Source organism: Oncorhynchus keta, chromosome 31, assembly GCF_023373465.1.
Source record: "Oncorhynchus keta strain PuntledgeMale-10-30-2019 chromosome 31, Oket_V2, whole genome shotgun sequence".
NCBI lineage: Eukaryota > Metazoa > Chordata > Actinopteri > Salmoniformes > Salmonidae > Oncorhynchus > Oncorhynchus keta.
Genome location: NC_068451.1, coordinates 10,680,952 through 10,704,046, shown reverse-complemented (window position 1 = coordinate 10,704,046; position 23,095 = coordinate 10,680,952). Strand labels below are relative to the sequence as shown.

Sequence of the window (23,095 nt, the reverse complement as noted above, 5' to 3'; positions counted from 1 at the left end):
TTATCAAGCAAGGCAAGTGTGATAACATGAAATTATGTTGGCATGTGTGGCTGTAGAACAGATACGAGAGGGTTAGTTAAAACATTTGTCTAACATTAGTGTTAGTTTGCCAGGTTAGTTAATGTTAGCTAACTATTGGCAAGTTAATTAAACGTGGGCTAATTTGTCAGTTAACGTAACATGACTGAGTAAGACGTATAACCAAGTTTGCTAGCTATAACTAAATTAGCTCTTGTCCAGATATACAACACATCAGCTAACAAACAAGCCACTTCTATCCCAGACGAACGCAAATATGGCTAACTTGTTGACGAACGTTAAACTAATTTACGAATGTTGCATAGCTAGGCAGCTAACTATCGAATGATTTACCAGACATAATTTCAAATGAGACGATGTAGCTAGCTAATGCATCCATTATGAAATAATTTTGCAATGTTTTACCGACAGCTTTGCAAATTGAAAATGCCATTGAATGCAATTGAACTGTTTGTACGTAATTAACGTTCGTCAGCTAACGTTACCATTCAAAGTCACATTATTAGGCATACAATTTCAGATCATGTCTAGCATTGAACAGTTTAATCTATTGGTATTCAATGTCTCTTGTTGATGTTTTGTTTTACAGAGCACAATCCATGGAAGACGCGACATTAAATACCAGTCATATGGACCAAGAAAATGATACGGAACGTTTTTGTGCAGTTATAACGAGGTAGCTAGCTAGCAAGCCAGGACATTGGATAAATACAACAGCGTTGCAAGTGAAACACCTACATAGCAGCTTGACAGCTAAACTTGGTCTGTCTGTGTGCGTGGAGTGCCTATGGCGGAGTTTGGAGAGAACGACGGCTCATCTCCATCGAATACTGGGGATTCGGTGGCTTTGCCCAGTGATAAAACATACGGGAAGACGCAGTGCGAAGTATCGGTCTTCAATGGGGACTGTGGGATACCGGCAGACATGGTTGGATCAGAAACGTTACATGACAGCCCAGGGCTTGAAACCGCCTTTAACTCCTCTGTCAGATTGGATTCCAAATCCGGAATACCACGCAGGAGCAGCATTATAAAGGTAAATCATATTTTTATGCAGATTTACAGGGATTTGAGAACACAAAGAGGTCTATGGTTGGCTTGATTGTTAGCTTCGTGGATGCATCCTTAGATTTGATCTTCCACTAAGTGTACATGTTATGCACATTGGTTCACAACCTCGACCAAATGACCACTTGCAATCCAAAAACCACTGTTCACACACACATTGACAATGCAAACAGTCAGGTGAAAGTAGAGGTATTGTCTGAATTTCATTGCAAGTGTCAATTCACCATTCAGAGAAAAAAGTGATCCGTTTGCGGCATCTATCAGAAAGCAATTTTGAGTGCTTGATGTTTACCATATGTTGCCATTCAACATTTGGGAAAGTCTGGACCAATTCCTGTGGTTAAGAACAGTTTCCAAATTAAATTGATGCCATTGTTGCTTCTCAACACATTGGTTTGGTAAGCAGTTCATCACATGAGACGAGGCTTTTCCTCATTTAGACCTTTCAGCATTGAATTTCGTTGTCTTCATTTAGATAGTGTTGTCAGTTGGCCTCAATATTAGCCAACAACAGATGGCCTCATGAAGGAAATTATGCATTCACCTATTTCCTCATATTGACTGTTTTGCAAGGTTGTTTTGTTTTCCCTGTAAGTGAAGGCTCCAAATCCCTAAATAGGCCTACAAATTGCATTTAAGTGTAGCCTAGGTCTTGCAGACTGAGGCTATCACATTGCTAAACTCACAGCTTTTTTGTATTTCTCTTATTGCCGCTCACTAGGCAGGTTTCTATTGCTTTTGTTGAATAAACCTGGGTCAATGTCGCAAAAAAACCATTGCGACGTGTAATGGAAACGGCAGCTATTGAAGAAATGTTCTAAAGATCAACAACATTTTTTATCCATTCAACGGGTGGATTTGTCTAGTCAAACTTTCTTCATTGCAAGAAATGATGATGGAAACAGTTTTTCAGAATAAATGAATAATTTAAGGTACTCTGGGCACGTGATGTCATACGTTACTATAAAGCTTCACTACACATTTTAATTCTTAATGTCTACTGCTTGCAAAAAATGTTTTTTTTTTCAACTATACAAATGTTTATTTGGAGAACAAGGATTGTCTTGACTTTCAAGAATACCTAAATTGCTTTGCCTTGCTTTTCTGGTTGGCTGGATGCAAGTTTTACAATCCAATTATTTCAGCTCTACAGGAGTGCAAGTTTCACAATAGCACAGACCATGGCGATACGTTGGCACATGAGAATTATTAGAATATGGCAAAGATGAGTAAATTCTTGCATTCTATCCATGCTGGCCTTTGCGGGCTACCTGAGACATGAAACATACTGTAGGTGGGAAGGCATACAGACTGTCACATTTATTAATGCGCAAATCTTTAGTTTTTTAAGCTGGTTATGGCTTACACTCTAGCCCAGGGATGTGCAACTCCAGTCCTTTGTGGCCTGATTGCTTTCACGTTTTAGCCCCAGCTAACACCCGTGACTCCAAAAATCAACTAATGATCTTTAGTTTAGAATGCAATTAGTTTAATCAGATGTGTTTGCTAGGGTTTGGGGGAAAAGTGTAACAACCACTGAGCCCCTGAGGACTGGAGTTGCCCATCCATGCTCCTAGCCTTCTTAGTGATACAGTTATCAGATACACTTATCAGTCAACTGTGTAGCCTTATGAATGGATAGTCCACACTGTGACTAAAGTTGCATCACTATCTTTAGATCAGGTAATTTCTGGACCAACTGTAGATGAGGCTCGTACTTGTTATTGTCCAAAATCTCAATCAACTGTTATTCATTGTGAGCCTTTTCATTGTGTTATTGTTGATTTGCCAGCAATGAACACAGTTCTTTCCAGTTAAGCTCTTTTCCAAGCCAGGTTTTGTGGGCAGCACTTTCTTCGCACATTGAAAGCGTTGAACTTTCATGCTCTCTCTGCCTGGAGATGGATGTAGATAATATTGACATTTCTGCCATGTAAAGTTCCAAGTAATCTCTCACCACACAAGGACCTGTCTCACTTCCCAGCTGTGAATAACTATTTATTGTATCTGATATCCACTCCTGTGACACAAGGTTCAATATCCTCTGTTAATAGGTCAATTATATCTATTGAAATGTATTGGAGAGCAGAGAAATCTGTATTTACCCCGGCCAAAATGTATTGCACATACTTTCACTCACCAAGCTCTTGGTTGGTCCAGGAAGCCCATATTTAGGGAACATTTTGTGTCAACAAACCTCTTATTGCTATTGAATAAAGCATAATGCACTTGTCGTGCAAGAACGGACTGGTCCGAAGGTAGTCTACTGCCAAAGGATCCAGTCAGCAAATGATACAATTTTTAAGTGTATTTTATTTCACCTTTATTTCACCAGGTAGGCCAGTTGAGAACAAGTTCTCATTTACAACTGCGACTGGCCAAGATAAAGCAAAGCAGTGCGACAAAACAACAACACAGTTACACATGGGATAAACAAACATACAGTCAACAATAGAAACATCTGAATACAGTGTGTGCAAATGAAGTAAGGAGGTAAGGCAATAAACAGGCCAATAGTGGCGAAGTAATTACAATTTAGCAATTTACACTGGAGTGATATGTGCAGATGAGGATGTGCAAGCAGAAATACTGGTGTGCAAAAGAGCAGAAACACATATGGGGATGAGGTAGGTAGTTGGTTAGATGGGCTGTGTACAGCTGCTGCGATCGGTTAGCTGCTCTGACAGCTGTTGCTTAAAGTTAGTGATGGAGATATGTCTCCAACTTCAGTGTTTTTGTGTGTTTTCTTTGCAATTCGTTCTGGTCATTGGCAGCAGAGAACTGGAAGGAAAGGCGACCAAAGCAAGTGTTGGCTTTGGGGATGACCAGTGAAATATACCTGCTGGAGCGCGTGCTATGGTTGGGTGTTGCTATGGTGACCAGTGAGCGAAGGCAGAGCTTTACCCAGCAAAGACTTATAGATGACCTAGAGCCAGTGGGTTTGGCGACAAATGTGTATCGAGGACCAGCCATCAAGAGCATACAGGTCGCAGTGGTGGGTAGGTAGTATATGGGGCTTTGGTGACAAAATGGATGGCACTGTGATTGACTGCATCCAATTTGTTGAGTGGTGTTGGAGGCTATTTTGTAAATGACATCGCTGAAGTCGGTAGGATCGGTAGGATAGTCAGTTTTGAGGGTATGTTTGGCAGCATTTGTGAAGGAGGTTCTTTTGCGAAATAGAAAGCCGATTTCAAGATTTAACTTTGGATTGGAGATGCTTAATGTGAGTCTGGAAGGAGAGTTTACAGTCTGGCCAGACACCTAGAATGTGTGGACAACTATAAATATCTAAGTCAGAACCGTCCAGAGTAGTGATGCTAGTCGGGCGGGCTTGTCCGGGCAGCGAGCGGTTGAAGAGCATGTATTTGATTTTACTAGTATTGAAGAGCAGTTGGAGGCCACGGAAGTAGTGTTGTATGACGTTGAAGCTCGTTTGGAGGTTTGTTAAACCTCTTAGGGATCCCTTATATCCCATTCCCGCTCGAATTCCGTTAACAGGATTGGTTTGACAATATCCAGTGAAATTGCAGTGCGCCAAATTCAAAAACACTCATAATAAGAATTCATAAAACATACAAGTGTTCTACATCAAAATAAAGCTTAACTTCTTGTTAATCCAGCCGCTGTGTCAGATTTCAAAAAGGCTTTATGGCGAAAGCAGACCATGAGATTATCTGAGGACAGCACCTCACATGCAAACACATGAAAATCACATTTCAACCAGGCAGGTGTGCAACAAAAGTCAGAAATAGCGATATAATTAATGCCTTACCTTTTGAAGATCTTCTGTTGGCACTCCAAAATTTCCCAGAAACATCACAAATGGTCCTTTTGTTCGATAATGTCCTTCTTTATGTCCCAAAAATGTCAATTTACTTGACGCGTTTGATTCAGAAATATACCGGTTTCAACTCGCTCAACATGCCTACAAAGTATCTAATAAGTTACCTGTAAACTTGGTCCAAACATTTTAAACAACGTTCCTAATCCAACCTAAGTTATCCTAAAACGTAAATAATCGATACAATTTAAGACTGGGTATACTGTATTCAATACTGGATAAAAACAACGTGAAGCGCATTCCAGGTCATGCGCAACAAAAAACTTGAGTCCATCTGAGTGACACATGGAAAGAACAGGACTACTTCTTCATTTCTCAAAAGAAAAACATCAACCAAATTCTAAAGACTGTTGACATCTAGTGGAAGCCATAGGAACCGCAACCATATTCCTTTTAAAAAGGGTTTCCCATAGAAAACTAATGGAAAACACATTGACCTCAAACATTTTTTTCCCCTGGATGGATTGTGCTCTGGGTTTCGCCTGCCAAATCAGTTCTGTTATACTCACAGGCATTATTCAAACTTCAGAGTGTTTTCCAAATCTAGTAATAATATGCATATCCTAGCTTCTGGAACTGAGTAGCAGGCTTTTCATCCGGATGTGAAAATACTGCCCCCTAGCCCAAAGAGGGTTTAACACCGTGTCCAAAGAAGGGCCAGATGTATACAGAATGGTGTCGTCAGCGTAGAGGTGAATCAAAGAATCACCCGCAGCAAGAGCGACATCATTGATATATGCAGAGAAAAAAGTCGGCCCGAGAATTTAACCCTGTGGTACCCTCAGAGACTGCCAGAGGTCCGGACAACAGGCCTTCTGATTTGACACACTGAAATCTATCTGAGAAGTAGTTAGTGAACCAGGCGAGGCAGTCATTAGAGAAACCAAGGCTGTTGAGTCTGCCGACAAGAATACCGTGATTGACAGAGTTGAAAGCCTTGGCCATGTCGATGAAGACTGCTGCACATGTGGCTTACCACCAATGTCCCAAATGCAATAAGGGACTGTAAGACTACACAATAACAGCCTTCTCTGCCAGTCTTGACAAGTTGGTATAATACAACACTGGTCCATATGCAAACCAGAATTGGGCACATTTCCAGGCTAATCATGCTGGCCCTGTCAGACCAGAGTTAAAATGGACAACCCCCATTAGTAGCAGTGGGTTCTGCTTCAGGTCTTGGACCTGTTCATAACTGTGCAGCCATATTACATGCTCACATCTCTCCATTCCACTTCCACCTTACACTGTAGCCTTGCAAATATGTCAGAGTGACTAGAAAGTGATGCCACCATGCGTTTTTGAAATGACACTGAACAAAAATATAAACGCAACATGCAATAATTTCAAAGATTTGACTGAGTTACAGTTCATATAAGGAAATCAGTCAATTGAAATACATTCATTAAGCCATAGTCTATGTATTGTACATGACTGGGAATACAGATATGCATTTGTTGGTCACAGATACAGTACCTTTAAAAAAAATAAGAATAATAATAATAAAATGAAAAGATAGTGGTGTGGATCAGAAAAACAGTCCGTATCTGGTGTGACCACCATTTGCCTCATGCAGCGTGACGCATATCCTTCGCATATAGTTGATCTGGCTGGTGATTGTGGCCTGTGGATTGTGGCCACTTTCTCTTTCACTCATAAAATGACTGTTGATTTTCAACTGTATTATTAATCCACATTTGCACAAGTTGAAAGTTTTCCGTCATTTTTTTAACCTTTTGAAATCTATTTGTTTTTACATTTAGATTATTTACTCAACAAATTTTCACTGAGAGAACAGCTTTCTCTGGAACAGGTAACATATTTGTTTACATGTTTTGATTGGTCAGATAAGTGCAGGCTTGAGGTAATGGCTGGAGTAGAATAAGTGGAATGGTATCAAATACGTCAAACCCATGGTTTCCATATGTTTGACGCTATTCCATTTGCTTCGTTCCGGCCATCATGCCTCCCGTGATGTGGGGAGAGAGCGGGGTGGGCAATGGAGGGGGCTTGACATGAAGCACTGAACATCATGATGTGAATTGGAATGTGTTTAGGATATTACATGCATTATTACAGAATGATGCACTAACAATGTGTAATATTTTTAGAACATGGAACAAGGAAAAACATTATTAACCGGTTCTTAAGATTTGAAAATAATGGTTCTGACCCGAACACTAGATATCACTTTTGTTTCTGTTCCTCAAAATGGTTTTGTTCTTTTTTTTTGTTGTTGTTATTTTAAAAGGTTCCAATCCCTGAGTAATATAATAACCTATTTCTCCACTAAAGCAGGATAGTTTTTCTGCAGTAATTAGAGGATGTGGTCAGCAGTGGTGCAAGAAGTATCCAATTGTCATACTTGAGTAAAAGTAAAGATATAATAATATATCTTAAAAGAAAACTAAAAGTGAAAGTCACTTTGGCCTAACAGTTAAAAATGATCTGTTCAGTTTTGAATGAGTTGAATGAACCTGTGGCTAAATTATTTTTTCACAGATAGTTCACTTAAGAAGGTCCCTCCATTGTTTGATAGCTATCAATTCTCCTCTATATCTTGTTGCCAAACCACAGCTCAGAGCATGTCCCTTATTAGTGATCAACCAAGCAAAATGTCGGCCTAGGATTTTTCCAACTGTCCACTGCAAATAAGTCTTCTGATCTGGTCCAGGCAAAACAAAAGTAGCAAAACATTCTCTTCCAATTCAGATGCTCCTTATTTCAAGGGGAGCCTTATACTGCTACTTAGTTAGCTTAGCCTTGCAGCAATTTATTTTTCTCCCTTTTCTCAAGATCAGGTTTATTTGTCGATATTGAGTAGTTTACATGACACAATCCTACACCAGTTTATGATGCCTGATATTTGTTGCACCCTAGTGCTAACCAATGTGAAATGTCATTGGTCTCATAGACTAGATGTAACATGGTAAATGTAAATCTTGGACACTGGAATTGGATTGATATGTTACATTTGCTATGGTTACATAAGATGGAAGATTACATGAGACAACAACTAAAGGAGGGTTTGTATGGTTGGGGTGGGTGTATAACGTGAATGTCTAGCAACCCAAAGGTTGTGTGTTCGAATCCCATTCATCATTTTAGCAAAATTTGACATTTTGCAACTACTTACTACTTTTTAGCTACTTTGCCCTACTAAGCATGTTAGCTAATCTTTCTTCTAACCTTAACCCTTTTAGCTAACCCGAACCTAACTCCTAACCTTGACCCCTAACATCTAGCAACCCAAAGGTTGTGTGCGAATCTCATCAAGGACAATTTTAGTTAATTAACAACATTGCAACTACTTAGCATGTCAGCTAACCCTTTCCATAATCTTAACCCTAACCTAACTCCTAGCCCTAACTCTAGACCCTAGCCACCTAACTAACATTAGCCACAACAATTTGGAATTTGTAACATATCCTATGTTTGCAAATATGTAAAATATTGTACGAATTGCAATTTGTAACATATAATACGAAATGGATGATGGACATCCACAAAATAATAATTGCCATACGAAACATTACATATCATACTAAATGCAGTGTCTTGTATTGTATTGAATTGTATGCACAGAATAAAATGAAATGCTCTGAGACCAGGTTGGAAATGTCTGGTGTGTGGCTGCTATTACGGATAGGCATTAGAAATAATTTCACTACTCAAATATCATGATCCCCCCCTTACATATTTTTAACCTGAGCCTTGCACGAGGGAGGAATGCGGAGGGTTCCGCTATGATGGAGCAGCAGGCAGAGGGGCCGGTTGTGTGAGATTGAGAGAGACAGACTAGAAAGTAGCCACGCTGGCTTGTGCTAGTTAGATAGACAAAAAAAGTTAGCTGCTGTTTATCAGCCCATAACAGTGCATGTCTTGAGTCTAGGGCTGGGCGGTATACCGGTATTGATTCATGGACCAGTTTGGGTTTTTACTTTACCTTCTGTAACGGTATTTGAATGTTTGGTTCGTTAAATGTGATATAGTTTGCAAAGCTACTTTAGTCATCTTTCTCAGCTCTCTCTCCATGTCGCTATCCACACAGACCTAGCCCCGCCCCCTGCCTCTCAAGGTGCAAATTTGTTTTTCCTCGACCATGAGACACTTGCGTTCAGTCTGCATGGTCAATGCAGAGCATGCAACAATGTTGATGACAATGATTCTGTTTTTGCTTTGCTTTTTAATATAAATCCACTTGCGTTCTATAATTACACAATTATTTTGTGATTCTTACATCTGCAAACAGCAAGTTTGGCCTAAATATTGTTAGTCGCTAATTGTTAGCCACTAATGCTAATTGCTAGCTAGCTAATAAATATACTGAGTCAGAGCAGACGTAATTAGATATACAGCCTGATAATACTAGTGATGGTGTAGACCTAAATCAGCATGTTGTTTGTGCAACAGTATCTTCTAAATCAAAGAGGAATATGCAAAGCAAGACCGTGTTAGCTACATGAAGTAGCTAAGCGAACATTAAATGTAGCCAAAGATTATAGGGTCCCCTAGGAAACACTTCTCAACACTTTGGTTCCTACCCTGTCGCAATAACTCCTCCATAATCATATTTCCATGATTCCAACAGTTCTCCCAAGTGTTTTGCTCTAAATCGCAAGTCAAAATCGCAATTGCAACATTTGGTTAAAAATAAGGCCTAGATTGTTTGCCCATATCGTGCAGCCCTACATGGCAGTGTGGACATGATCTCAAATTAGTGCAGGAAATGCAGAAATGGATAAATGCGTAAAATAATTTTTGGTTGAAGTTTGAACGGTATGAAACAGAATGGAGAAATACCCATTGCAATCACTTAGAATCTATGTGTTGCTGCTATATGGTCACACACTACTCATAAAGCAAATGTATAACTTGTATTATTCAAAAACATAAAATATGTCCACTCTAAAAAAAAATATAAAAATAAAATAAATACAGTGTTGTGATATTTTGGGCCATATCACTGTCCTACTTCAAATCAAATTTTATTTGTCACATACACATGGTTAGCAGATGTTAATGCGAGTGTAGCGAAATGCTTGTGCTTCTAGTTCCGACAATGCAGTAATAACCAACAAGTAATCTAACTAACAATTCCTAAACTACTGTCTTATACACAGTGTAAGGGGATAAAGAATATGTACATAAGGATATATGAATGAGTGACGGTACAGAGCAGCATAGGCAAGATACAGTAGATGGTACCGAGTACAGTATATACATATAAGATGAGTATGTAAACAAAGTGGCATAGTTAAAGTGGCTAGTGATACATGTATTACATAAGGATGCAGTCGATGATATAGAGTACAGTATATACGTATGCATATGAGATGAATAATGTAGGGTAAGTAACATTATATAAGGTAGCATTGTTTTTAAAGTGGCTAGTGATATATTTACATCATTCCCATCAATTCCCATTATTAAAGTGGCTGGAGTTGTGTCAGTGTGTTGGCAGCGGCCACTCAATGTTAGTGGTGGCTGTTTAACAGTCTGATGGCCTTGAGATAGAAGCTGTTTTTCAGTCTCTCGGTCCCAGCTTTGATGCACCTGTACTGACCTCGCCTTCTGGATGATAGCGGGGTGAACAGGCAGTGGCTCGGGTGGTTGATGTCCTTGATGATCTTTATGGCCTTCCTGTAACATCGGGTGGTGTAGGTGTCCTGGAGGGCAGGTAGTTTGCCCCCGGTGATGCGTTGTGCAGACCTCACTACCCTCTGGAGAGCCTTACGGTTGAGGGCGGAGCAGCTGCCGTACCAGGCGGTGATACAGCCCGCCAGGATGCTCTCGATTGTGCATCTGTAGAAGTTTGTGAGTGCTTTTGGTGACAAGCCGAATTTCTTCAGCCTCCTGAGGTTGAAGAGGCGCTGCTGCGCCTTCTTCACGATGCTGTCTGTGTGAGTGGACCAATTCAGTTTGTCTGTGATGTGTATGCCGAGGAACTTAAACTTGCTACCCTCTCCACTACTGTTCCATCGATGTGGATAGGGGGTGTTCCCTCTGCTGTTTCCTGAAGTCCACAATCATCTCCTTAGTTTTGTTGACGTTGAGTGTGAGGTTATTTTCCTGACACCACACTCCGAGGGCCCTCACCTCCTCCCTGTAGGCCGTCTCGTCGTTGTTGGTAATCAAGCCTACCACTGTTGTGTCGTCCGCAAACTTGATGATTGAGTTGGAGGCGTGCGTGGCCACGCAGTCGTGGGTGAACAGGGAGTACAGGAGAGGGCTCAGAACGCACTCTTGTGGGGCCCCAGTGTTGAGGATCAGAGGGGAGATGTTGTTACCTACCCTCACCACCTGGGGGCGGCCCATCAGGAAGTCCAGTACCCAGTTGCACAGGGCGGGGTCGAGACCCAGGGTCTCGAGCTTGATGACGAGCTTGGAGGGTACTATGGTGTTGAATGCCGAGCTGTAGTCGATGAACAGCATTCTCACATAGGTATTCCTCTTGTCTAGATGGGTTAGGGCAGTGTGCAGTGTGGTTGAGATTGCATCGTCTGTGGACCTATTTGGGCGGTAAGCAAATTGGAGTGGGTCTAGGGTGTCAGGTAGGGTGGAGGTGATATGGTCCTTGACTAGTCTCTCAAAGCACTTCATGATGACGGAAGTGAGTGCTACGGGGCGGTAGTCGTTTAGCTCAGTTACCTTAGCTTTCTTGGGAACAGGAACAATGGTGGCCCTCTTGAAGCATGTGGGAACAGCAGACTGGTATAGGGATTGATTGAATATGTCCGTAAACACACCGGCCAGCTGGTCTGCGCATGCTGTGAGGGCGCGGCTGGGGATGCCGTCTGGGCCTGCAGCCTTGCGAGGGTTAATGCGTTTAAATGTCTTACTCACCTCGGCTGCAGTGAAGGAGAGACCGCATGTTTTCGTTGCAGGCCGTGTCAGTGGCACTGTATTGACTGCATCAAATCGATGTTGAGAAGATAGCTAGCTGAGTAAAGTTAGCCAGCTAGTAAATGAGGCTACAATATGCTGCACTCCTTGTAAACAAATAACATCATAATTCAGATTAAACAGCCTACCTTGTTCGTTGTAACCCACTCATTCTCATTTGGCTAACGCTTAATTCCATAATTTCTTTCCATTTTGGATTGATTAGAGATCTCTCACTTCCCTTGCTACATATGGAACCGTGTACTGTAGAGCAGTTTTGATTGGCTGACCAAAATCAACAAGCTACATGTGTGAAATGTGTGTAGGTTACCGGCATAGATGGCTACCAGTATTATTGTATTTTTATGGGGCACACGTCATACACACACACACACACACACACACACACACACACACACACACACATACAGCCCGGCCCAAAGCTCCTGCTAGCAAACTTGTAACATTGTATAAAATATTCTGAGCCCTCAGTTTCCTAACACAGCTGTAGGCTGTTTGCGGGATAAGAAGTAATCAGGTAAGTCTATTTTATGACGTTTACACTGGATCAGAGCACGACATTTTTATCAAGAAAGATTTTTTAAATAGGCTACATTGAGGAACTATTGGCATTCTCAATGGATGTAAAAAGTCTTTGTTTACTTGCTGTTTGAGGCGAAGAAAAAGTTACTTTGAGAAATAGTATCATGCATGCAGGCCCGATAGTCTATAGGCATACTTCTATGTGTAATTAAGTGCGTGTCCTTAGTCAAGATTGGCAGGAGCAGTACAGTACAAACAAGACATGGAATAAATGGACAACTCGTAAATGGAATGAAATAAACCGGGGAAGCCTAGGTTGTGCACTCTGCAAACAATGTGTCCACTCCTACAATGACAATGGTAAGACTGTAATAATATATTGAATGCATAAACAGAAATGACCTTAACCAAAAAACATTGTAGATTTTTAGAAATAATGGGAATGAATTGGTAAATGTACTACTGGTGATACTGGTGTGCCGTCCCTGCGGCCTCTGCAATGGATTAGTCCACTTAGACAGGCGTGAATCAGACGGGTGCCTCGTGTGCCATACACATTTTTTAAAATATTTGCCACTGCTTGACTAAAAAAAAAATCTTGGTCGACCAACAGCCTATCAACCAAACAATCGACCAGTCGACTTAATGGAGTCAGCCCTAAGAGCTATGAAGGGAACATGGAGCAAATGGATTGCGGGAGCAATGCCTCGCCTCATTGATCCTGTAATTACTTATCATTGGGTAGGCTATATTATGGTTTCAGTAATCGGCCATCGGATGCATGTAGGCATACATAATTGTCACACATGCACTGTGCATCACTGTTCGTTATATTTTTTGTAATTAATATTTCACCTTGTTATATAAATGGCTGCAAGAATGTTAGAAATTAAGCACTGCGGCAATATTCTGCCTCGGTTGAAAGGAGAGAGCCTAGGTCTCTTAGCCTAGTATGCTGCGCAACATTTGCTGTCAGTAAAAAGCCGGAAAATATGTGTAGGACATAGAAAGTTTGAATGCCAACCCATTTTCATGCTAAGCTACATGGTCAGAGGAGCAGTAGTACGTTTTTAGGGAAGACCGCAGTAGTGGTGCGTGGGTAAAATCACTGGGGAAGCCAGAAAAAAAGCTATATTACAACCTATGTGTTGTGGTAATTGCGTTGTTTGCTCTTTTACCTGTTACTTCATAGGCCTTGCAACTGTGACAAATATGCCTAAAGGCAGAGACAATAAGGAGACAGTAGCAGAATAAATTCAACCACACCTTTGTTTCATTAAAACAACGGACAGCAACATCTGTCCAGTGAAGTCCACAAAGCATATTGCATATACAGTAACTGACAGTTACATGCCCTACAGCATGGTCAAGCAAAGTAATGTTTCTGACATTTTCGTGCCACTAAACAACTATTGATTTAGAACCATGGAGAGTTGGCGCAAGTCGCAAAGAAAACAGGAGCTGCCTCCACTATTCCCGCACCATTTCAACTTCATCATCATCAAATCACCTACAGTATGCTTAGTCTAATATAGTGACTACCAAAAAAGATTTAGTCCAATCAACGTAAGCTAATATGATGTGGCTGTCCATGGTTCTGATTTCTGTGTGCATGTGCGTTCGTGCAAATAGAGCAAACATGTTGACTCACCCTATTTGAAGAGAAAGGCCAATGCCATCCTCCTCATTCATGTTGATGAAACGGTCTATCACTCTGTCATACAGTACACTCTTATTTTTTTGTGGTTCTAGGCTACCTGGATAAAATGCTTGCTCGCTAGCCTAACTTCCTTTCATGGGCAATGTTAGCTAGTTATCGTTAGCCTTCTACATCTAGCTACTTATTGAACAATGTAAAAATTAATGGTTGGATTAGAATCTGCTTTATAAGCATTTGCCTGTACGGAGAATTAAGTAAAGCCACAAGTCCAAATCCCTATCTCCATGGCTAATTTAGGAAAGGGACAATTTTAGCTAGCTTGCCACTGGAGGACAACACAATGAGATACAACAATTCAAGTTGTTTCCTTCAATGACGTTTGCTCTCAATGCGATTTGATAGGAGTGACACCAAACCCTAACTGGCTTCCATTGACACGTATTTATTTATTTGTATTTTGGGGGGGTGCGCCAGGACCATTCACAGTTGAGCTGACGCTGATTAGCTATTATTTTATACTATTTTTATAAAGAAAGGCCGAAAACTTGCTGGCTTCCCTGGCATTCAAAGCTACGGGCTGCATCATACTCTTTTGGACAAGACCGCATCAGATGGCCTACACATGGAGACAGAGGTGCGCTGTTTCGCTTGCTTGGATGCTTTCTCAGATGAGATGCATTCAGCCTCTTGTGATTTGAAGGAAAATTATGAAAAACAAAGACACATTTTTTGGTATGTTTTCTCTCTTGGTAATTTTTTGGGGAATTCTGGCTACCCTTCACATCCATGAATACACACCACTGGAAGACTGTCCATCCCCCATGTACCAGTAATCATTTATTAATTAATCTACTCAAGTGTCACAGGGCTGGGGACTTGACGGAGAGCTACTGGCTATAACCTGTTATTTTAGGGGGACCACAGATGACTTGGTAGTACTCAAGTGGCTTTACCAGGGTAATGTTCATAGTAGACAACCATTAATTGAAGGGAAGTGCATAAGAGCACCATAACGCAGGTATACACATTTCTGACACCTTCAATTATTAACAGATCTTAGCACCTGTTCACTTTAAACCCAAGTCCTTTTTTCTAGTTGTATATTGGTAGGGAATAGGCAACTAGATTCAGCTGCGGTCTGATTTTTGTTAGAGCGGATGTTCGGGGGTCCGGAACATAATTATTTCTACAATGCAAAATTGACCACAAGTAGTAAGGCCAAAAATATATTGTATTTGAAAACATTTTTATACCTGATTTTATATTGACACGATCACGTATTTTTATTTGTGTGAATACTTGATATAAATGTTAACTGAATTCCTGGTGATTTAAGTATATATTTTTTGCAGAAAAACTGAAATCCTTGGTGATATTAGTCTTTAAATTATTATTTTTTACAAAAATCTTTGGAGGGGGGGAATCACTCACAGGCTGGTTTTGGCCCACAGGACGCCTGTTACTGACCCCTGCTATACATCTTCAAGAGTTGGCCCAGGATATGACAACTGTTCGATAGCGTACATTTTGCTCAGTCTGCAGTCACTGACTGCAATGAAGGCTAGTTGATCTCAAACACGTCCGGCATCTTTTGATCTGTGATTGAACGCTAGAAAGACAAGTCACTGTCACGACGCATTGGCATTGTACTGTAGAACTTTAGTACAATTTAATGATCTCACAAGATTTCTCTTCTCACATCCTAATTTGTTCATGATTGGCATATGGATTCCTTTGACCTGACCACATTCCCTCTGCCCCAGCACCGTTCTCTTCTCCTGTTTGACCTTTGGGCTCTTCCAGCTATGCAGCTGATAAATTAGCAAAACCATAATCACAATAAAGTTTATGCAGGCTTTGGGCATCTTGATACCCATGGCAAAAACTAAGCAGTAGGGCCTACTTTTATTCACAGTGCAGTACTGTGGTGTTGAGAAGCCTTCCAGCAGGATGTTAGACTAGTCTCAAAGATGCTGAACGATATTGAAGCTGCTCACTCTCCTTCATGGATATATATTGCGTAACACGACACCTATGATTTATTGCCGCTTGCTTCTTTAAAGTGATATTTTGGTAAGAGTCAGATGAATTGTGGATACCATTTTTATGTCTGTCCAGTATGAAGGAAGTTGGAGGCAGTTTTATGAGCCAATGCTAACTAGCGTTAGCGCAATGACGAAGTCTATGGATATCTGCTAGCATGGGTTTGGACCTATGCAATATGATGACTGCACATGTTGCCTTACTTCCTGGATCCAGTCCCATACTGTTTTGAATGGTCTTTAAGATTATATAATCAAATTAATGAAAACATGGTCATTTGAGATGTGTATATGAATTTATATTTGTGGATGAATTTACTTCTACCCAATTCATTTTATAAAGATTTTTGATTTCATCTCATTTTTATTTATTTCTTTTTCGCTTGAAGACCATTGAAAAAACAGAAGTGGTCACACTTTCCCATCATAAAGCAATGTTATAACTGATATTGCACACAGGTCTACCTTTCATTTACAGTATTGGCTATTGTTTCTAAAGTCACATTATAGTCTAATACAAATCTGGTTCAGGTCAGATTAAAGCAGGGGTTCCCAATTAGGGCAGGGCTCGACATTAACGCTTGTCCTCTTGTCCAGGACAACTTGAATCTGAGCGGAGGTGATCAGCATTTTAAAACTATTAATCATAAATGTTTAAAACCTGGATGTTTTATGTCATTGTATGAAGCATGTATTACCTTGTTTCAAAGTAGCGTACATACAATTCAACCCTTTTTTATAAATGTTGAGGGAATTATTTTATAAACACTTAACTTCCTATGGCTGGGGGCAGTATTGAGTAGCTTGGATGAATAAGGTGCCCAGAGTAAACTGCCTGCTACTCAGGCCCAGTTGCTAATATACGCATATTATTGGTAGTTTCTAAAACCGTTTGAATGATGTCTGTGAGTATAACAGAACGCATATGGCAGGAAAAAACCTGAGACAAAATCCAACCAGAAAGTGGGAAATCTGAGGTTTGTAGTTTTTCAACTCTTTGCCTATCGAATATACAGTGTCTATGTGGTCAAATTGCACTTCCTAAGGTTTCCACTAGATGTGAACAGTCTTTAGAACCTTGTTTGATGCTTCTATTGTAAAGGAGGGGGGAATGAGAGGGGATTGAGTCAGTGGTCTGGCAGAGTGGCATGAGCTGACCACGCGCGTTCATGTGAGAGTTAGCTTGAGTTCCATTGCATTTCTGAAGACAAAGGAATTCTCTGGTTGGAACATTATTGAAGATTTATAAAAACATCCTAAAGATTGATTCTATACTTCGTTTGACATGTTTCTACAGACTGTAATGGAACATTTAGACTTTTCGTCTGCTCGCATGTCATGAATTTGGATTACTGGGCTAAACGTGTCAAAAAGGAGGTATTTGGACATAAATTATGGACTTTATTTAACAAATCAAACATTTATTGTGGAACTGGGATTCCTGGGAGTGCATTCTGATGATCATCAAAGGTAAGTGAATATTTATAATGTTATGTCTGACTTCTGTTGACTCCACAACATGGCGGATATCTGTATGGCTTGATTTGTTGTCTGAGCGCTGTACTCAGATTATCGCATGGTGTGCTTTTTCGGTAAAGATTTTTTGAAATCTGACACAGCGGTTGCATTAACCTCTTAGAGCTACCCCCTACTTTTTTCAATTTCCGCCTGAAGACATACCCAAATCTAACTGACTGTAGCTCAGGTACCATTTGAAAGAAAACACAGAAGTTTGTAAATGTGAATTGAATGTAGGAGAATATGACACAATAGATCTGGTTTAGATAATACAATGAAAAAAAACATACGTTTTCTAAATTTTTATTGTGGAATCATCATCTTTAAAACGAACAAGATAAAACAAACATTCAGTGAAAAACATGAGGGCAACAGTACTTGTGCAAAGTTTCAGAATAATAACTTCCAAAATGAGTGTGCTACATGACATTTATCATGAAGTCACCCAGGTGTCCCACACAAGTAGCCCAAATGTACCCAAATGGCCAAATTGGTGAAGGTATACATTTTGAAACAAATAACTATATACAAAATGCCAAAATGGTATTCTAACACCCCCAAAAAAAAAAAAAAAATCAAAAAATGAAGAAAAAAAATAATTATTGATTAAAAAAAATATATACATTCACAAAATATCATGTAACTATTTACACACTTTCAATATTTGGAAGACCCTCAGTCCTCTATCAAATCAAATGTATTTATATAGCCCTTCGTACATCAGCTAATATCTCAAAGTGCTGTACAGAAACCCAGCCTAAAACCCCAAACAGCAAGCAATGCAGGTGTAGAAGCACGGTGGCTAGGAAAAACTCCATAGAAAGGCCAAAACCTAGAGAGGAACCAGGCTATGAGGGGTGGCCAGTCCTCTTCTGGCTGTGCCGGGTGGAGATTATAACAGAACATGGCCGAGATTTTCAAACGTTCATAGATGACCAGCAGGGTCAAATAATAATAATAATCACAGTAGTTGTAGAGGATGCAACAGGACAGCACCTCGGGTAAATATGAACAGTTTAGGGTTCCATAGCCGCAGGCAGAACAGTTGAAACTGGAACAGCAGCAAGGCCAGGTGGACTGGGGACGGCAAGGAGTCATCATGCCAGGTAGTCCTGACGCATGGTCCTGGTCCTCCTCCTCCGAGAGAATTAGAGAGAGCATACTTAAATTCACACAGGACACCGGATAAGACAGAAGAAGTACTCCAGATATAACAAACTGACCCTAGCCCCCTGACACATAAACTACTGCAGCATAAATACTGGAGGCTGAGACAGGAGGGGTCAGGAGACACTGTGGCCCCATCCGATGAGACCCCCGGACAGGGCCAAACAGGAAGGATATAACCCCACCCACTTTGCCAAAGCTCTACACAATATTGTGCTGCTGATGCCAGGTGCCATAGCAGTCCCTTTCTGCTGTAAAGTGAGTATCAACAGGTATAATAAACAGATATATATGAGTACAGGGAACATAAGGTTGAATATATTATTACAGACCTGCTAGATCTATTGTCTTTATTACATTACAACAGACCAGCTGTATCTGTGACTCCATTTCACTTTGGCCATTGTTGTGGGCCTGCCCTCCCCTCAACAGCCTCAAATAGGCTATTTCATGTGGGTTGGGGTGGGGCGGCAGACACACGCATCTCACATTTCATAACATTACATTTTTATATATTGCTTCTAAAATAAATAAAAATCACATTTTATATTATTAATTGCAAACAAGGGCATTAGCATGAGAAGAACTTACCAGTCCAAAACATGTCCTCTCTGTTCAAAAAATATTCCTCCACTTGGGAATCGCTAAATGAATCATCCTACAACAATCTCTGTCTCACTTTTCCAATCAATTTCTTCTAAAATTGTGTGTACACCTGTATATCTAGACTTCGATTTAGCTTTCCCTGACTTAGTCGCCATACTGATTGATATATTAACAATTGAATCTGCGCGTTTACCAAACAATGCTGTGCGTAATATGCGTAGCTCCTTCCGGTATAAAACTTCAATAGCGAATGACTCGTTACGCCGGAGTTTACTACATGGGTTGGTCTTCCATACATTTACATCATTTACATTTAAGTCATTTAGCAGACGCTCTTATCCAGAGCGACTTACAAATTGGTGCATTCACCTTATGACATCCAGTAGAGCAGTCACTTTACAATAGTGCATCTAAATCTTAAAGGGGGGGTGAGAAGGATTACTTATCCTATCCTAGGTATTCCTTAAAGAGGTGGGGTTTCAGGTGTCTCCGGAAGGTGGTGATTGACTCCGCTGTCCTGGCGTCGTGAGGGAGTTTGTTCCACCATTGGGGGGCCAGAGCAGCGAACAGTTTTGACTGGGCTGAGCGGGAACTGTACTTCCTCAGTGGTAGGGGGGCGAGCAGGCCAGAGGTGGATGAACGCAGTGCCCTTGTTTGGGTGTAGGGCCTGATCAGAGCCTGGAGGTACTGAGGTGCCGTTCCCCTCACAGCTCCGTAGGCAAGCACCATGGTCTTCCAACACATAACCATTGCATATTGCCGTTTACCTCAGCTCATTGGCTATCTACCCAGCTAGATTTCAAGACAATTAGTGGTCATTGGGTTAAAATACAGTCAATCAACGAAACAATGGTCATATCATTGGTGCACAGTGATGTCATTACTTGTCTTCAAAACGGTTTCTTTCAGTCAATACGTCCCGCGAAATGTCCCATCAGGTTTGGTTGTGTTACAAACACTTGGGTTGTGTTACAAACAAACCAGTTGATTGCAATGAAACCAAACGTGACTTCTCCAGTCATATTTTGTGTGGGTATTTAGCCTCGAATGTGTCGTCGAAAATGGAATGAGACGGAATTCACGACACAAGCGGTTCACAAAATGTTTCGTTTTATCAAACAAAATATCATTCATTGTGTAACAATGAGCATTGGGATTGCAAACAGACCAAGAGCGTCAAAGTTAAAAAATGTCTTTTAATGCAGTTTGTGATTTTGTTAGCCTGTGTTGAAATAGTATTTTTTTTATGGGGCTCTATCCTCAGATAATCGCATTGTATTCTTTCGCATTAAATCCTTTTAAAAATCTGACAACGCAGTTGGATTAGTAAGATTCTAGGCGTTCGATACACGTGAGACACTTGTATATTTATGTAGCGATCACCGTATGTTGTGGAATTTCAGCCCGCTACCGGGTTCCATGCGCAAGAGGTAAACATGCTATTCAAACCAGCATTTTTCTCATGTTCTGTAAAAAAAATATATTTTTAGTTTATTTATTTGTTTTATTGTCCAGCAGCCAAAGGCATAATCCTAGTCATGGCTTGTGAGAATGGCGATTTCCCTCTAATTGCATTTTGGAACAGTTGCGTGTCGCCTACAGCCATGTGTGTGCACTGTTGAGCTTATAATATGAAAATATAAAACAAATAAAAAAAATGTTAAGCTAAAGGATCTGTCCTCCCTGAACTGTCCCCAAAGCCGGGTTTGAACCAAATACATATTTTTTTATCGACTCCAATTTCGAGCCATGGAGGAACTTATTTTATAAGGCATAAAAAGTATTTGATTGTAATATTGCAATATTTTATAGGCTACCAAGAGTAGCCAACCATCTAAGAGTCTTAAAAGGGTTGTGTTCTGTTTTGAGACAGGCTGGAATATGCAAAGAAGCCAATATGCAGAGTAGCCTACATTTTTATCTGATTCTCTGTTAACCTCTTGCGCTGAGCCATGCCGGATCCGGTAGCGTAATCATAGCCTCAAGCTCATTACCATAACGCAACATTAACTATTCATGAAAATCGCAAATTAAATTAAATTAATATGCTAACTCTCAAGCTTAGCCTTTTGTTAACAACACTGTCATCTCAGATGTTCAAAAATATGCTTCTCAAGCATAGCAAACTAGCATTTGTGTAACAGTACTGATAACTAGCGTAGCATTTAGCATTAGCATCAGCAGGAAACATTTTCACAAAAACCAGCAAAAACATTCAAATAAATCTTTTACCTTTTTGAAGAACTTCGGATGTTTTAAATGAAGAGACTCTCAGTTAGATAGCAATGTTCAGTTTTTCCTGAAAGATTTTTTGTGCAGGAGAAATCGGTCTGTTTGGTGGCGTCACGTTTGGCTACCAAAAAAACCACCGAAAATTCAGTTATCCAAAAGCCGAACTTTTTCCCAAATTAAACTCCATAATATCGACTGAAACATGGCAGACGTTGTTTAGAACCAATCCTCAAGGTGTTTTTCACATATCTCTTCAATGATGCACACTTCCAGGAACGACACCTCGCTCGCTGTCTGTATCGCATGGTAAAAGTTTTGCCGCTGAGAGTTACGCACCAACGTGGACAAAGGACACCGGACGGGACCCTGGCAAATGTAGTCTCTTATGATCAATCTTCCAATGATATGCCTACAAATACGTCACAATGCTGCAGACACCTTGGGGAAACGATAGATAGGGCAGGCTCATTCCTGTCGCATTCACAGCCATATAAGGAAACAATGAAAAACAGAGCCTCAAAAATCCTGCTCATTTCCTGGTTGCAGTTTCATCTTGGTTTTGCCTGAAGCATCTGTTCTGGGGCACTCACAGACAATATCTTTGCAGTTCTGGAAACGTCAGTGTTTTCTTTCCAAAGCTATCAATTCCATGCATAGTCGAGCATCTTTTTGTGACAAAATATTGCGCCTAAAACGACCCCCAGGTGGTCGCCAAAGTTTCCTGGTGGGTCACAGGATTTTCTCTGATTTGGGGCGGGGGACATTTAGTCTAATGTGGAAAAATAAACCTGGATTAAAGGACTCTTGCTTGACTAGCTGTGAAAGTGCTTCGCTTCCTCACACACTGGTGGTGTGTGCATTGACTGCATCACTCAAATCACATTCTGTGTGAGGAGTGCATCAGGGATTGACTGGAGCTAAATCAATCAATGTGGATTTGGGTAGCTTCAGGGGCTCTATCGACGTCCTGCACCTGCAGCAGTTCTCTTCTGTCTCTGTTTTGTAATGCCTGTCTGTTTTGTAATGCCTGTCTGTAATCCAGCTTGGCCCTTTGTCATTCTGCTTTCCTAAAGCTCAGTATTTACATTTAGTTTTTTTGCCCTAGCACTACACGATTGTTTCAAATAATCATCAAGCTTTGATTATTTGAATCAACGGTGTAGTGTTAGCGCAAAAAAATAAGTGCACCTCTTTGGGTCCCGAGGACAGAGTTTGGGAAACACTGGTGTAGTAGGAATGGCCCAATTCACTGGGGTTGGTAATTACTTAGTCTTAGAACACTCTTCAGTCCACATGTGAATTTATGTATCTCTATAGTCAATGTTTTTGAAGTAGCTGTGAACTAATTGAAATGGGCCATCTGAATACTGCAGTAGAAAAGAACCAGGCCCAAATAATTACCACAACAGGTATGCTTTATCATGTGTGTGAGGCACCCAGTGAGAAAGCCACCAGGGTTTTGGAGTTGCTCGTGTGTTTTTGTTCACTATT

General features: G+C 40.6%; 1 protein-coding gene across 1 annotated transcript in view; it reads left to right on the top strand.

Annotated features, from left to right (window-relative positions):
* Positions 1-315: 315 nt before the first annotated feature.
* The window catches only part of LOC118364389 (inactive phospholipase C-like protein 2), a 61,849-nt gene continuing 39,069 nt past the window's right edge, over positions 316-23,095 (top strand). The window contains exons 1-2 of the mRNA XM_035745893.2: positions 316-492; positions 629-1,075. Coding sequence (XP_035601786.1) covers positions 827-1,075 — 249 coding nt within the window. The 5' untranslated portion in view covers positions 316-492; positions 629-826. The remainder of the gene's footprint in view (positions 493-628; positions 1,076-23,095) is intronic.